The sequence below is a fragment of the Equus asinus genome, chromosome 3, assembly GCF_041296235.1.
Source record: "Equus asinus isolate D_3611 breed Donkey chromosome 3, EquAss-T2T_v2, whole genome shotgun sequence".
Lineage (NCBI taxonomy): Eukaryota > Metazoa > Chordata > Mammalia > Perissodactyla > Equidae > Equus > Equus asinus.
In genome coordinates, this window is record NC_091792.1 from 45,710,495 (window position 1) to 45,725,427 (window position 14,933).

The 14,933-nt window shown below is 33.5% G+C and overlaps 1 protein-coding gene across 21 annotated transcripts in view; it reads left to right on the forward strand.

Annotated features, from left to right (window-relative positions):
* RAPGEF2 (Rap guanine nucleotide exchange factor 2) overlaps positions 1-14,933 on the forward strand; it is a 245,809-nt gene that overhangs the window by 181,187 nt on the left and 49,689 nt on the right. For 11 of the 21 annotated variants that reach the window (XM_044767026.2, XM_044767028.2, XM_044767032.2 and 8 more), the window contains one exon: positions 9,883-9,948. The exons of the other annotated variants lie outside the window; for them this stretch is intronic. In XM_044767026.2, coding sequence (XP_044622961.2) covers positions 9,883-9,948 — 66 coding nt within the window. The remainder of the gene's footprint in view (positions 1-9,882; positions 9,949-14,933) is intronic. 21 annotated transcript variants of the gene reach the window in all.

Sequence of the window (14,933 nt, forward strand, 5' to 3'; positions counted from 1 at the left end):
GTGAGAGATAAATTAATAAAAAGTACAAAAATTCAGATATAGGCAAATGTCATTAAGTTTAGAATTAGTAGTTAATTATTTCACCTTGGGAAGATTTTTTTTCCTGTGGTTAGACAAACTTAGATGAAACTGAATAGGCTATAAAGACTGAAGGCAATAAGGAGCCAGCAAACATCAACCACTGAATATTTACATTAGCAATCCTAATGAAAAATTAAGATTAACATTGTTTAGATCAGAATTTTGTTATAATAAGTCATGTGATTTTTTAGCATTTGCATAGAATATGGAAATAAATATTATTCACCTAAGCAGCAAAAAGTTTCTGATATAAGCTGCTTAGGAATTTTGGATGATATGAAGTTTTGGACACTCATACATTTTACTTAGAAAGAATATTACTTTGGATTATATTGAAGATCAAGCTATCTTTGAAGGCTTTTAATATAATTCAGCGCCAAAAAGCAGGTAAAGGTACTTGCTTGTAGCTTTAAGTGATGGGACCTTGATCATGTACCATTATGAAAGTTATATGCTTCTCTAAGAGCAGTCAATGTTTTAATATATATATATCATAGAATTGAGGTTAAAATTAATCCTATGTTAATTTTGGTTTATATAATATAATAAATCATTAATAATGAATTCCAAATTACTTTTCCCTTTTAGTATTTTTGTTTTCTTCAGAATACTTATTTAAAGTATTAGTGCTACAATAATGTTGTAGGAAACTTGTAAATTATTCAAATTAATTTTTTTCTGTTACATAAAAGTAAGATCTGGATTCTCGTTTTAGCAGTGCCATAGCTAGTTCACCTTTCTTGACATCAGATCCCACAATTGTGAAATAAGGATATTTTGCTAAATGAATCCCTAAAAATCCTTCCAGATCTATCATTGTACTTTTACACAAAAACTTGCATTTGCATAATGTTTTGTATTACTAGAATTCTTTCACATCTGTCCTCCATTCATTCTCACAACTCTCTTGTGAGGTGGGTAGGACAGACTTTGTTATATCTGTTCTACACTAGTGAGGAAATTGAACTGCAAGGAATTAAAATGATTTTCTTGAGTCATACAGACAGTTTGGAACTAGCCATATATTCTTTCTAGAATTTCATATTATCCTAATGCTAATCTCTGGTTAGGGACGTGGTCAAAATAAGTATATATTTTGATTAGGATATTTAATAAATTGTTATTCTATAATAATGTGAGTATTTTTATAATCTGACCCCTTGTTCCTTGGAAATTTGGTTAGGCACCCATATAACTTCTAAGAGGCCAGAACTAATTACTAAAGTATTATAGCAATCCGTGACACATAACTAATCACCTTTATGGTACTTTAAGTAGATAGAATTTTTATCTTTTGAATAAGTTGAACAGTTAATTATAGAAGCCCCTCTAAGTATCATCAGGTTAGGTTTTGAAATGACATTTTTAAGTTTGTTTGCTGTAGTCCAGATGGGACGCCTCACTCCATCCTAACTTCTCTTCCCACTTCCATTCTAATCCTTTAGAATCCATTCTCCCTCCCCAATGCCTCTGAAAGAATGATCTAACACATAACTGGATCTTGTTAATTGCCTGTTTAAAAAGGCCTGTGGCTTCCTATTGCACTTAAAAAGCCTACTTTTTAGTAGGATTAGTTTGTATTACTCTGACCTCATTTGTACCACTTTCTCCCTCAACCATTCTCACTCTCTACCCTCCAGTCACCTTGAACTCCTTTCTGTTTCTTGAATATTCCTAGGTTCTTCCCACCTAGGGCCTTTGCCCTTGATATTCCTTCCGTCTGTAAAGCTCTCCCCCAGATCTTTGCTTTGCTGGATCCTTTGTATTTATTCCTCTCTCATCTCAAATGCTATTTTCTCAGAGCAGCCTTCCGAGGTTGCCCCATCTAAAATAGCCTCTCCATTCCCAACCATCACTGTCCATTACATTACCCTTGTTTTTTAGTATTGTCTTTATGGTACTTACTGATATCTATATTTATTTTATTTCTTGTTAGTTATCTCTTCTTTCCCCTTCCACTCTCAAGCCCCTCTTGCCTCCATAAGTGTAAATTCCAGGGAGCAGGGACTTTGCCAATGCCAAGCATTGCCATATAACTAGCTCCTGTAACAATGCCTGGCTCATTGAAGTAGGTGAATAAATACTTGTTAAATAATTAAGTAGATGAATGAATCTTAGAATTCTGAGTAGCATTCAAAAACTCTTCATTTTTTAGGCTTCTCTGTTGGAATCTATAGATAGGAAGTCAAAAATTTTTGAATCTAGAAGTTTTGTCCTTAACTTTTTGTCCTGATTTCTAGGAAATCCAAACTAAATATATTGCTAAGTATAGTTACTGTTAGCCTAGGTTTAGTATAATTTCATCCTTCTCCTATGTCTTTTCATTTTATTCTGGCAATCCTACCTGTAAACGCTGGTGGAAAAGGGGTGAATATAGAATTGGAAAGGGAGAGAACATTGAGATCAGACAGCCTTTGTTCAATTTCTCTCAACCTCAGCATCCTCAACTCTAAACGAGGGTTTGTAGTTCAATGATTTGTGTTTGTATTAAGTACGGACTATATTTTAGGCACTTTGTTTGAAGCAAGGGAAAGAGTGATGAAAAAGGCAGATATTTCCTTTTGAACTCATCTAGACAAAGCTTTGGACTGTTAAGTCAGCAACTACTGTAAAGTCTGGTTAAGTTCTGTGACAGGCAACATTCTAGGTGCCACAGGAACATCTTACGAGCACTTCTAACTCCAGGAGAAGAGTTCAGAGAATTACCTAGCCCTGGGGTGAAAGTGTTGTTCTAGGAGGAGGGCATAACAAAGATCCAGGAGAGAGATACAGAGTGTGACATTTTAAATAATCATGAATAGTTTGTGTATCTAGTACAGAGAATGAGAGGCAGAGAGGTTGTGAAAAGATCAAAAGGAGAAGATAATGGGTGCAGTGGTTAGGAGTGTAAACTTTTTCCTGAAGGTAAAGAGAGTCCACTAAAAGATTTTTGGCAGGGGATTGACATGATCAGGTGTGTACTTTTCTATTATCTTTTAAAAGTTTTACTCTGGCTGCAACATGGAGAAGAGATTGAAAGGGAAATAGATTGTTGCAAGAAGCAAGATAGGACAATGGCAGTGTATTGGAGTGAAGTGGGATGATGTTTATAAATCCCGTATCAGAGTGTTTCCAACACAGAGTGGGAGTTTGGTTAATTTTGTAAGTTCTTGTTTTTGCTGATCATGAATTAAGGCTATGTAACTTCTAGGTTATGGAAGTTAAACTGTTTATATCTAAAGATACTTTCAAGTTATTAGTATTTGCATGTGTGTGTGTGCACATGCACACACTAATGACACCACTGATTATATTAAACCTGTCATAAGGTTCCCTAAGTGTATTTTGATTAATGCTATTCTATTTCCCTGATTTAAACTTGGGATAATAAATTAATATGTATACACGTACACACATAACAGAAAAGTTCAGAGAAAGTAGTTGAAGTTTAAGGAAAGTAAAAGCTTAATAGAGTGATAGAATACTAAATGTTGGTATTAATTTAGGAAGGATGTCCTTTCTAAGAGAGTTGCTCAATTGATTATGTAAATAAATCTTTGCAGATGACTGAGAAGGTCATGAAAAATGCTGGAGCATTGGCAGAAGTGAGGGTATTAGGAAGGAGTCTTCTTATGAGGTAATGTGTGCTTGACTGTGTCTTAGTAATTCACACTATTCATTTGATGATATGGTGTCTAAAGTTTACCAGTCTAAACAAAAAAAAAAAAGGCAAGATGAAGGCAAAAGGAAAAGAAAACTCTATTAGACGTCTTGCAGTTTATGCAGTAAATATTTCTGCTGGCCCTGGGCAATGAGTAACGCACCCCAAATATTCAGTCAGTTCTCCCATAATGCCATTCAGACAGAGCTAAAGTGATAAAGTTATCTGGTGTGCCAGAGTTGACACATAAAGCCCTTGAAAATAAATGTTAAATGTCTTACCTTTGAAGTCCTTGGAAATAAATGCTAAAATGAGTATCTTTATCATTGAAGTAAAAGTAAAAACTGATGTACTAGACACATAAAATTAATACCTACTATTACTACTATTTTAGTAACTTAAGAGGGATAACATATAATTATTTTTTGATTTAAAGAGTATTGTCTAGCTAAGGTGTAATACTTAGAAAAAGCAGCAGTTGTAGTAGCATTTCAAGGAAATCTAGAAATGACCTATTAGAGGTAAGATCTGAGATGTCATTTAAAAATAAGGTAGTTTCCTTTATGTGTGTGTTTCACACATATATAAGAGGAATGGGATGGGATTTCTCAGTAAATAACATTATATAGCTAATATACTCATAAACAATAACAGACACGGCTTCACACTTGAGTCGCTACCCATGGTACATCCATCAAAATAAGCTATGATGCCCTTTTTTGTTGATGATCTCTTAATACAAGTTGTAATAAACATCTTTTTCTATTTGAGTTATGTGGAATTACTATTAAATTTTTGTTATAACAAAAATAATACATATTCACATTAAAAACTTTAGAAAAAGTTTTAATTTCATGATGCAAACCATTGTGAGTGTTCAAAACCCCCACTGGCTTCCCAGCTCACTCAGAGTAAAATCCAAAATCATTACCACAGCTTTCCTTCATGATTTCACCATAGAATATCTCTGTCCTGATTCCCTCTGATCTTGTCAGAGCATGTACTCACCTGTCTATGCCTGAAACATGCCAAGGCCACCCCTGCCTTTTGCTTTTGTTCTTGATGTCCTTGTACCTGAAAAGCCTTTCCACAGTGTGTATCTGCAGGGTTCAGGCATTCACTCCATGAAGGTCTTTATTCAAATATTACCTTAGCAGTGAGACATTTCACCCTCTGTATCCTGTGTCCTACTTTATTAATTTTCAAATTACTTACCTCTATGTGACATATTCTTGTTTGTTTAATGGTCTTCTTCCCTCTTACCCCCACATACAAATGCTAGGATATAAAGTCTGTAGGATCAAGAATCCACGCTTCTTTCTAGGGAAATAAAGTTTCATTACTTCCTGTTTTTTAAAAGCCCATAGCATAAATTTCAATAGAAGTATTTTTTTCTCAAGCAGTCCATTCAGTGAATTTTTGAGTACTCAAAATCAATTGACTAAGTAGGTAGCTTCTAGACTTAATTTTCCATTTAACCTATTAAACAGTACATTTTGAGGACAAATTATTAGTTGAAAGCCTTATATTCCCATCATATAATATTTGCGTCTTGAAATCTGACTGAGTAGAGATTAGTGCTCTCCAACTCCTAGGGCACCAAACAACTCTAAATATATTTTATACTGTCTTTGCTTCATAAGGAACTATGATACTTAGTTGATTTTGTTTTTAACTTGTATAAATAGTACAAGAATTTTTCATAAAATTTTTAGTAATTATATTCCTTTGGCTTAGTTATGTACTAAAGTGAATTTTACACAAAAACAAATATAAAGTTTACTTTATAACATATACTTTATACATATATGAAATGTGATATATGTTATATGTAAAAATATGTGTGTATATATACATATATGTATGTGTGTATATGTATGTGTGTGTGTTTATACATAATATATATATTTATCTACTAAAATAGTATGATTAGAATGATTTCTTTAGGCACTAAGTGAGAGATAATAAAAAATTTTCTCACCTCAGTATCACATCTTAGATCTTCCCTGGCTATCCAGTCAATATCACATCAGTCTCTCTTAATCTTTGCTGGATATAGTATTTGTCACTACTTGACAATTTTCTTCATTATCCTTTTATTATTTTTCTCCACTTACTAGTGTAAGATCCATGACAGCAGGGAGTTTATCTTAGTGCTATATTTAGAAAACCTGGAACAGTGCCTTGCATACTGGTAAAGTGGATTTTTAATAAATGTGTCTGAGTGAATAAGTAAAGGAAATCTAATATTTATTTTATCCAAATTGCACACAATATTCTGAGGTCAGAATGTCATCAGAGCCCAAACTACTTCACCTTAAGGAATTTAGAATTTCATTGTGGAGGATTTTTCACAAATAGGTCACAAAAATGATCATAGTGTTTGTATGAGTTAAGATAATGCTGGCCGTTGTACCAAACCAGACAAAACATAATGGTTGAAACACAGAAGTTTATTTTTCCTTTGCGTAAAATCCAAAGCAAGTACTCTTGATGGGTGGACAGTTCTTCTCTAAGCAGTGATTCAGAGATCCAGGCCCCTCCATTTTGTGGCTTGGTTGGCTAAGCTTCAACACAAAGCTTCTATTGTCTTCTGACAGAGACTCTCTTGATGCAAGGGGAAAGATCATGGTGGGTTTGTGGAAGATTTTTACAAGTAGGGTGTAAAACTGGCATGTATCACTTCTGTTTGTTCATTCTCCAAAGGCTTGAACTCCATTATATTGTCACACATGTAACTGTAAGGGAGATTGGGAAATGTGATCCAGCTGTGTTCACTGGAAGAGGAGGACATTGGTCAATAACTAGCCAGTCTTGGCCATTTTATGGTATTTTATTGTAGAGACCTAAGTACATTTGTGTTTGGATGTAAGGTCTTTTACAGCTTTTAAAGACTTAAAAATTACTTGCAGGTTAATGTTTTTAATTCTGTGTGAGGCTTTCTCCCCAAACCAACTGTTTATTTTTGTTCAAAAAGAAGGCAGCTTAGGATCCTCCATGGATCCCATAGGAATATTTTTTTCCTTGACTTTAAACATGCTTTTCCCCAGCTCCATACTCCCTTGAGCATTTGTACAGTGGGGATAACGAAGGGCAGTCCCTTTGGAGCTCATCAGAGGTGTTGTCTAATTGGTCATAGAAACTGTCTTCTGATATTGCCAGCAGCTCCCACCCTCTCCAGGGACTGTTACTTCCATAGCACAAATCCCACTTGGTCCTGGAAAACAAGAGACTGACAACTCAAGTTTTAGTAACTGTAGAATATTATCAGTATTACCATATAGGTAGTCATAAATTTTGCTAAAAAATATATTTATTGAATTGTTTTTCCCATTAGAAAATGAAGCTATGGTTATTTTAGTGTAAGATTTCCTTAAGGCATTTACTGTTTAAATGAGACAGAAGACAGGTGCAAAGATTAGGTGAGAATATGGCCCCAAATAATAAATAAAGTCAGGGTCCAAAGTAAGAAGGGTATAAATTTTGGAGCTTGTAACTGGTGGACAAAGCACTGGAGCTGTTTGAGCTTCTCTTACTTCAGCAATTAAATGCCGCATCTGGGCTCTTTGTAAGTATTAGAACAGACAGACATCGAATATTCAGCACATTGCTCATTACATAGTACATGTCCCTGGAATAACGGCGGTAATTATTACTAACATGAAGAGAAAACATACAAAGGAGTTCAGATTTAAATAGGTGAAATGCTACCTAGAAGATGATTTTTAAATTACTTGACTCAGTGCCAACAGTTACCATGTATTTTATTGAAAATTTCTTGGACTGAGTGATCTAAGAATTATTTTGGTATCCCTCATAGAAATGTGTGCTTTTCAGGTCAGTGGTTATTGGCAGTTGCAAACAACAAATTGAAAAGGAAAAGGGATTATATGCTCTGTGTGTGTGTTTGAAGTGAGAATGGAGTGGCTGTCACTTGAAAACCATCATAAAATTGTGTTTCTTCATAGGCATGAGTACATTTCATTTGGCTATACATATATTAATCAACAACCTCAATATTTCTGTGGAAAATTATATAAATAGTTTGGATTGTTTTGTTTTAGGTCCCAGATAAACATTTTCATTTTGAAAAAATACAACCTTCTTTCAGACGACAAACTTTCAGTTGTTCTGATATTAATTATAGAACTGCTCTCAGTATGCCGGGTGTCTTTCTTTAAGGTGATGAAATTAGTTGACAGGCTTATATCATTAACTAACTGTGTATGTGTGTGCATAAATTTTTTTCTGATTGTCAAATGTTAGGGAAATGATAAATAAGGCAAGGTTTTATTTCTGCAAAATTTAACTACTAGAAAAGGAGTTGCTTTCATCTGTTATAAGGTTCTCTCAATTTATTTTACCTTTTTTTTGTAATACAAAAAAGTTCTTTTCAATAAGGAACATAAAGCTGAAATGACCTGAAGCAGTGCTAACTTGGAATGCTTATAAGGTCACATGATAAAATTGATATAAAGGAGTAAATGAAGTTTTACATTTTACACAGATTTAATAATGATTCCTGGATACACATATCTCAAAATTATAAGTACTGGATATTACCATAAACATTTTAAAGATTAGTTTAAAGTGAGAGTGAAGAATTATTTTAGATGAATATTTTCTGTGTAATTTTGAAATTGGTATGAGAAACTACATTAGTAAATTGATATGAGCAGCCATTTGGCCATTTCATCAAAATCCATGAATGTTTCAAGTCAACTCATAAATTAAGAAATACACTGAAGTTTAATGCTTAAATGTGTGTGCTCCAGAGGTGGACCTCCAGGGCTGGGATCTCTGTCAGCCACCTTTTCGCTGTATGATCTTGGTGCAAATCACTTAACTTTTCAGTGTCTTAGTTTCCCTCTATCTAAAATGGTCGTAATGATACCTACTTCATAAGATTGTTGTCAGAATTAAATGAGCTAATATGTATGCAAGTGCTTAGAACAGGGCCTGGCACATAGTAATGGTATATACATAATCTTCTTATTGCCTTTTCTTTGAGAAAAATAGGGCATAGCCTTACATTTTGGAATATATGGTACTTAGATCATACTTTCTCACTTTGCTAGATTCCACTCTTATGTTTTGAAGTGAAGTTCATGTGGGTTTCCTTCTATTCAGTGCTTTATTTCAATATTCCAATAGTAAAACCTTTCTAAAAGTATTTGATTGAAAACATCAGTCATGTAACCGACAGCCTTTCAATCAATTTACTAGTTTTGATTGTTTATTTTCCTCAGCAGGGCTCCTAAAGTGTTTTATTTGTGTTCAAGTTTGAACACAAATAAACCCTATTTACGAACCCCGTTTCATAAACGTAGGAATTAAATTTAGTTAGATTGTAATTTTCCCAGCTATAGCCAATGAAGTTTATGATTCATTTATGTGTTACTAACCCTAAAAAACATCTGGGTGGCCCTTCTGCCCTGGGCAGAGGGCTAGGTCACTACCACATTTCAGTAGCTATTTCTAACACATAAAAGTATATGTTTGACGGAAAGCCATGTGAAATATTCATGTATATAAGCTATATCTTAATCTCAAGTCCTCTCTGTTACAGCTCCCTCTAACACATTATTTTAATGTAGGAAAGTAGCTGGGAATTTTTTAAATAAAGCGTGAGCACACTTGCACTTTCCTTCCTGCACAGTGTTGCTTCTGTTCAGACTGTCATCTAGAGGCAGTGTGCTCAGGATGGCAAGAAAAATGTTTTATGGTTAAACCACACCTAGTTGACAGCATGTGTCTAGGCCAAATACACGACTGTTTGGAGGTTTTTGCAGTCAAACAGAGTAAGACTGTACACACAAAAGCACAAACTCCCAAGGTGTTATCATTTTGAGAGAATTCTTAGCTATGAAAATTTGAGTGATTATAAAAGAGAGTAATCAGACTATAAGCATATCATGACAATGAGGTTATTATTTACTTTGCAAAATTTAGTACAGTATTCTGAGCAGTATAAATATACTGCTGTATAAATATACTGAACAGTATAAATATAATTTATTTAAAATGTAATATATGGACTTTTTGGGCAATATATATAAGTAAACTACTATAATGGTAGTGTTAGGTATGACAATGTCAAAAATAAGTTAGTTTTTTTGTTTGTTTGTTTTTCATTGAATTTGAAAAATATCTGACCTAAGATGATGGAGGACCTTGGCTGGAAAAATGACAGAGAGAATGAAAAGGAAGAGCGAGGCATCTGTAAGGTAGATTCTATAGGTCACAATGATTATTTTGTTTAGTCATTGTATTACATTGTACTTATTTTATGGAAGAAACTAAGGTGCACAGAAGTTAATTAACTTGCTCAATGTTACCTGACTTATGAGGAAGTTGAACAGAAGATAACTCCGTGTATGTCTCACTTGAAGCTTATGTCTTTTGAGCCTGGCAGGAAGCTGGGAGAATGTAAACAATTCTTACACATTGTTAATTTTTTGGCAATTTTCTCCAGTGGATGTAAAGCAAATTTATGTAGAACCGTTACTATAAAACATAGATCAGTGTTTTTAACATCTACTTTATTTTAATGAGCAATATTATTATATTTATCGGTTTATTAAACTATTGTCTCATGACACTTTTGAGAAAACTTTGTTTCTTGCCTTAATATATATATTTATAAACAAGAGAAACTGTATATTGTGCAAAAATCTTTCTCTTTGCTTTGTGGAATACTGATGGATGAAATATTCAAGGATGACTGTTGGATCTAGAGCATATCTTAAGAGGGTATGAGGGAAGCAAAAGTTACTTCTAATGAATAATATTTAAGAGTCCAAATGTTTACTTTTTCTGGTGTTCTTAAAGAAATATGATTTAGAGAAATAAAAGTTGATCATATTGTAAAGTGTTCTTTAAAATGAGCTGTTAAATAATATTCCTGCCCATTCAAGCTGTATGTAGAAACGGGTCAGATAGTGTCAGGAAGAGTAGTATCTGAAAAGATCAGTAGTAAAAGAAAATCGATGTATGTGTTTGTGTACATGCAGAGAGAAAATATGAACTGTTTTTAAAACACAACTTGAGTTCTACAGTGAGTAAGGGAATAGTGCCTGCAGATCGATGACTTTGGTCACTAAAGCCCTTTCTGGGAGTAGCTCACTAACCTGCTGGTATCTAATCTTAGATTCCAGCTACAGGAATTCTAGAGCTGGAAAGGACCTGTGTCTTACACAGAGTCTGGCAGGTGGTAATCTATAGCTAACACACTTCCGTAGTGATTTCTGTGTGCCAGGCCCCTCTTAAGTGCTTTATGCCCAGTCATTCCTTTAATCCTCACAACACAGTTTTTTCAATAAATGATGAATGAATAGAAAATATAGGAGACTGCATTTTCACTGACACCTCAGAGAAAAATAGGAAATGTGTTCAGTAATAAACCAACTCTTCCTTGCAGAGCTTGAAAACATGAGCATAAAGAACACTCACAAAACTCCAGTGATAATATAGGGAAAAGAATATTCATTTGGATAAATTGTTAGTGATACATCTTAATATGAAGTTAGTTTTTAGTCACTAAGTGTGATATTTCACTTACCTTAGGTAGTGTTACTCAAGATAAGTTGCCAGGGAAGATTCCGTAGATTTCAACAATCCCCCCAAACCTTGTGTATTCTGTTGTAACTATTTCTTGAAATAAAGTGATTCTAAGGTTACTTGGGGAAATTTTCAGTTAAATAAATTTCAACTGACGGTGGCAGTATTTTTTTGTTTTTTATTTTGTTTTTTTAACTATTTCTCAGTGACCTTAAGTTCATAATAATACATTATGGAACATGAATCTCTATTACATTTCCAGTAATATACCAACTCTTCCTTGTAGAGCTTGAAAACATGAACATAAAGCAGTCGTTTGGGGGGAGAGAAAGAAAGGGAAGAAGGGCAGCCACCCTAGTCTCTACTATGGTCATTATCACCACGTTGAAGAATTTTACCAATTCAACAAAGTATTTTCTTAGTGCTGTCAGAGACTTCAAGGCATTCCATACTCATTGCATTTATGGTCAAAATGAGTTCATTTATTAGCTAGTAATTTTATAAATGCCAGTCATTAGATTAATTAATAAATCAAAGACTATCAAATGCCTGTTCATATATGAGACTTCAGTATCTTTTGCACGACTTCTTGTTTAAAGCTAATTGGTGTAGCATCCCTGTTTCTCCCAGAAAAGGAAACAAAACAAGTTATTATACAATTGATACCCAGATTTTACAAAACTATGATTAATTTTAAATTTATGCTTACTTAATGCATTTAAGAATCCGATTTAAATATTACCCATGTTGTTTCTTATGTAGTTAGTAGTGTTTATGGTTAAACTATGATTCAATCATTTGCCTAATAGTAGTTTATTACAATTGTGATTCACAAGTACTATCTTTTTAGGAAAATTGGTTGCTTGATCCAGGAAAAATTTGAGTAGTATTACGTTCATATAATCAAATATTAAAATAAAAATATTTAAATGATAAGAAAAATGTAAGAGGTTCCTTTGAATAGCGTTCTTAATGCACTGCTGTGAAATATATTACTAAGATCAAAAGGTATAAAGTGTGTTATTCTCCTTTAATTTATTTATTATTTAATTTCATTCATATAATTACTCTGTATAGTCTCAGCTTCAAAAAATTTTCTTATTCTTTGAACAGAATTTCTGTTATAAATGGTGGCTAGAGTCACAAGATAATTCACAGCCCCATTTTAATCTGAAATTTAATTGAATAGCATACTGATAGTAATTTAGATAGACATTGGCTCAAGCCTAGAAAAGTTTAGAATAAGTGAATCCTGTTGTCTGTGGCATATGTGCTCCTTTTTTGTATATTTTACTGAGACCATGAATTACTGTCTCCCTAGGGATTCTGTGTTATCCTATTGCCCTCTGGTTTAAACATGAGTGCCTGTACCAGTGTTTGCCCCTTGAATTCCAATCCCTATATAGTTCATTTGCCTCTTAAAGACCCATTTTCCCTAAGTATGGGCTCAGGTCTCTATTCTCTTAGAGTGTTATGGCTGGGCCAAATGTATTTCAGACTCTTTTCCCTTATGGGAACAACTTCCACAACTTTTCCCATTCTATAACCTAGGCTGATGTGTACTGTCAATAAAGTTTAATCATGGTACTGTTATCCCAATCTATGGGGAAAAATTTCAAACTTTCTTAAACATGGCATCTATTCTAATATAAAGAAGTATTTAGTTAATACTAAATTGTGTGTGCATTTATTCTAAGTTTAATATAACATTATTTCATGTTGTTATGCAAAGAACATAGGTGGTGGTGGGGAGATAAAAACCATACTTAAAAAGCTATGTTTGATTTATTTTTCTATTATGCATAACACTTATTTCAGTGACTTTTTGGGTTGTAGATGTTACATTTGGAATTGGGAATGTCTTATTCATCTTGATATTCCATGCCCCTAACAGAGTGTCTGATATTGCAGATACTCAATAAGTATTTATAGAATAGAATTGAATTCTTAAGAGTGAAAGTATTTCTCCTTTTCTCTTTAGGCAGTCTTTATAATTCTTAGACTAATATAGCCATGTAATTCTGTATTTGTGGCTCTAAGTAGGAATAGATGAAGATTGTGGTATATAAAGGCTGAATCCATCTCTCTTCTGTTAGATATGGAGCTCTATGGCTCCTAGTACTTTCCACACAGGGAATTCTCTGGCTGATGAATACTGAAGTGGAGAGAGTCCTGTGAGACTTGAATAAATAATTGTTTAGTGAGTAAAAATTCATTAGATAGTTATATCTTCATTTGACATATTTAAGTTAATTTTTTAAAAAAATCACACTGTGGCACATGTCAACATGAGTCATGTCTATGAAAGATAATCAATAGGAATCAGTTTATTTTTCTGTAATTACATGTATTGATTGATGCCTTTTAAAATCGCTGAGCCGTTGAGTAACATTTCCCCACTTGCTGTCTGTGGCGAATAACTGAATTAAATGGAAATGTGGCTAGGATGATGAAGGATGTTTATGCTGGCTTTGAACATATTATTTAATATCTGATATCTGTCGCTTAACTACATGTAAAATCATTGTCATTAACACATCTCTGTAAACTTCTGTCTTCAAATTGTTTCTGAAGAAATCTCGCGAATATTCCACTATTCTACATTATGAATAAAATACATAAAAATTCTCAGTTTAGAGATATTTGCCTATATATTCCTTACAGGGAAACTGCTATTCTCCTAAATTTTATCTAATATTTCACATCTGCAATTATCAGTTTTTTAAAAACACTCTTAGTGAGATATGTCATATTTGCAATGATTTCACACATTTCAATAAACATCTCACTTCTCTGAGCTCCTCCCTCATATGTTTATCCATTTACTTGGCATCTGATAATATGCTCCCCCTAATGAATTTGTGTTTGAATCTTTTCATTGTATACTTTATCTCCCATGAAGTTAAAAAGTCTTATTTCTGTACAAATTGTATTAAATATTAAATATCATAATCTGTCAAATCAGGTCTGAATGACTGTGGGATATAAATACATTTTGCCTCTTTGTTTGGAACTTTGAGGTAGCAAAACCCATTGGTCATTGTCATAAACCTGAATCGGCTCCCTGTAAAGCTTATTCTAAACTATGGAATGGCATCTTCTTTTTCAAAGGGGAGAAGGGATGAGGGTCAAAGGAGAGAAGGGAATGTTGCTAAGGTAAACTCTTATTTAAGTTTTATTTTAACAGTTAGTCTTTATTATTATTCAACAGCTAAATAAGATCAATATGCAGGCAGGAAAGAAAGAATGTTATCAGTATTGCATGATGTCAGTTAGCATATGTTTTGAAATGTCCTGTATGTTATTGGCCAGTGTATAATGTGATATTATAGATAAATAGTGCCCTTTTCTTAATTCAAAAGAATTGGTAATAACATATGAGTGTAAGATTCTTAAGGGCAATTTTTCTTAGTGTCTCATTCACTGACTAGCACGTAGTAAGAGGAAAAGGGCTCAGTAAATATTTGTATGAATGTGTCCTTTTTCAATGCGTTTTCTCTGCTATATGGGGGAGTGGTAGAAGCACTTCAGGGATGTGTAGTGAGTGAATCTGATCAGTAGAGGCTATTTTTATTTAAGACTTTAAACACAAGTAAGTAGAAAATTGATATTTAGGTGTATGTGTATAGACAGGTAAATGTTGTCTATAACT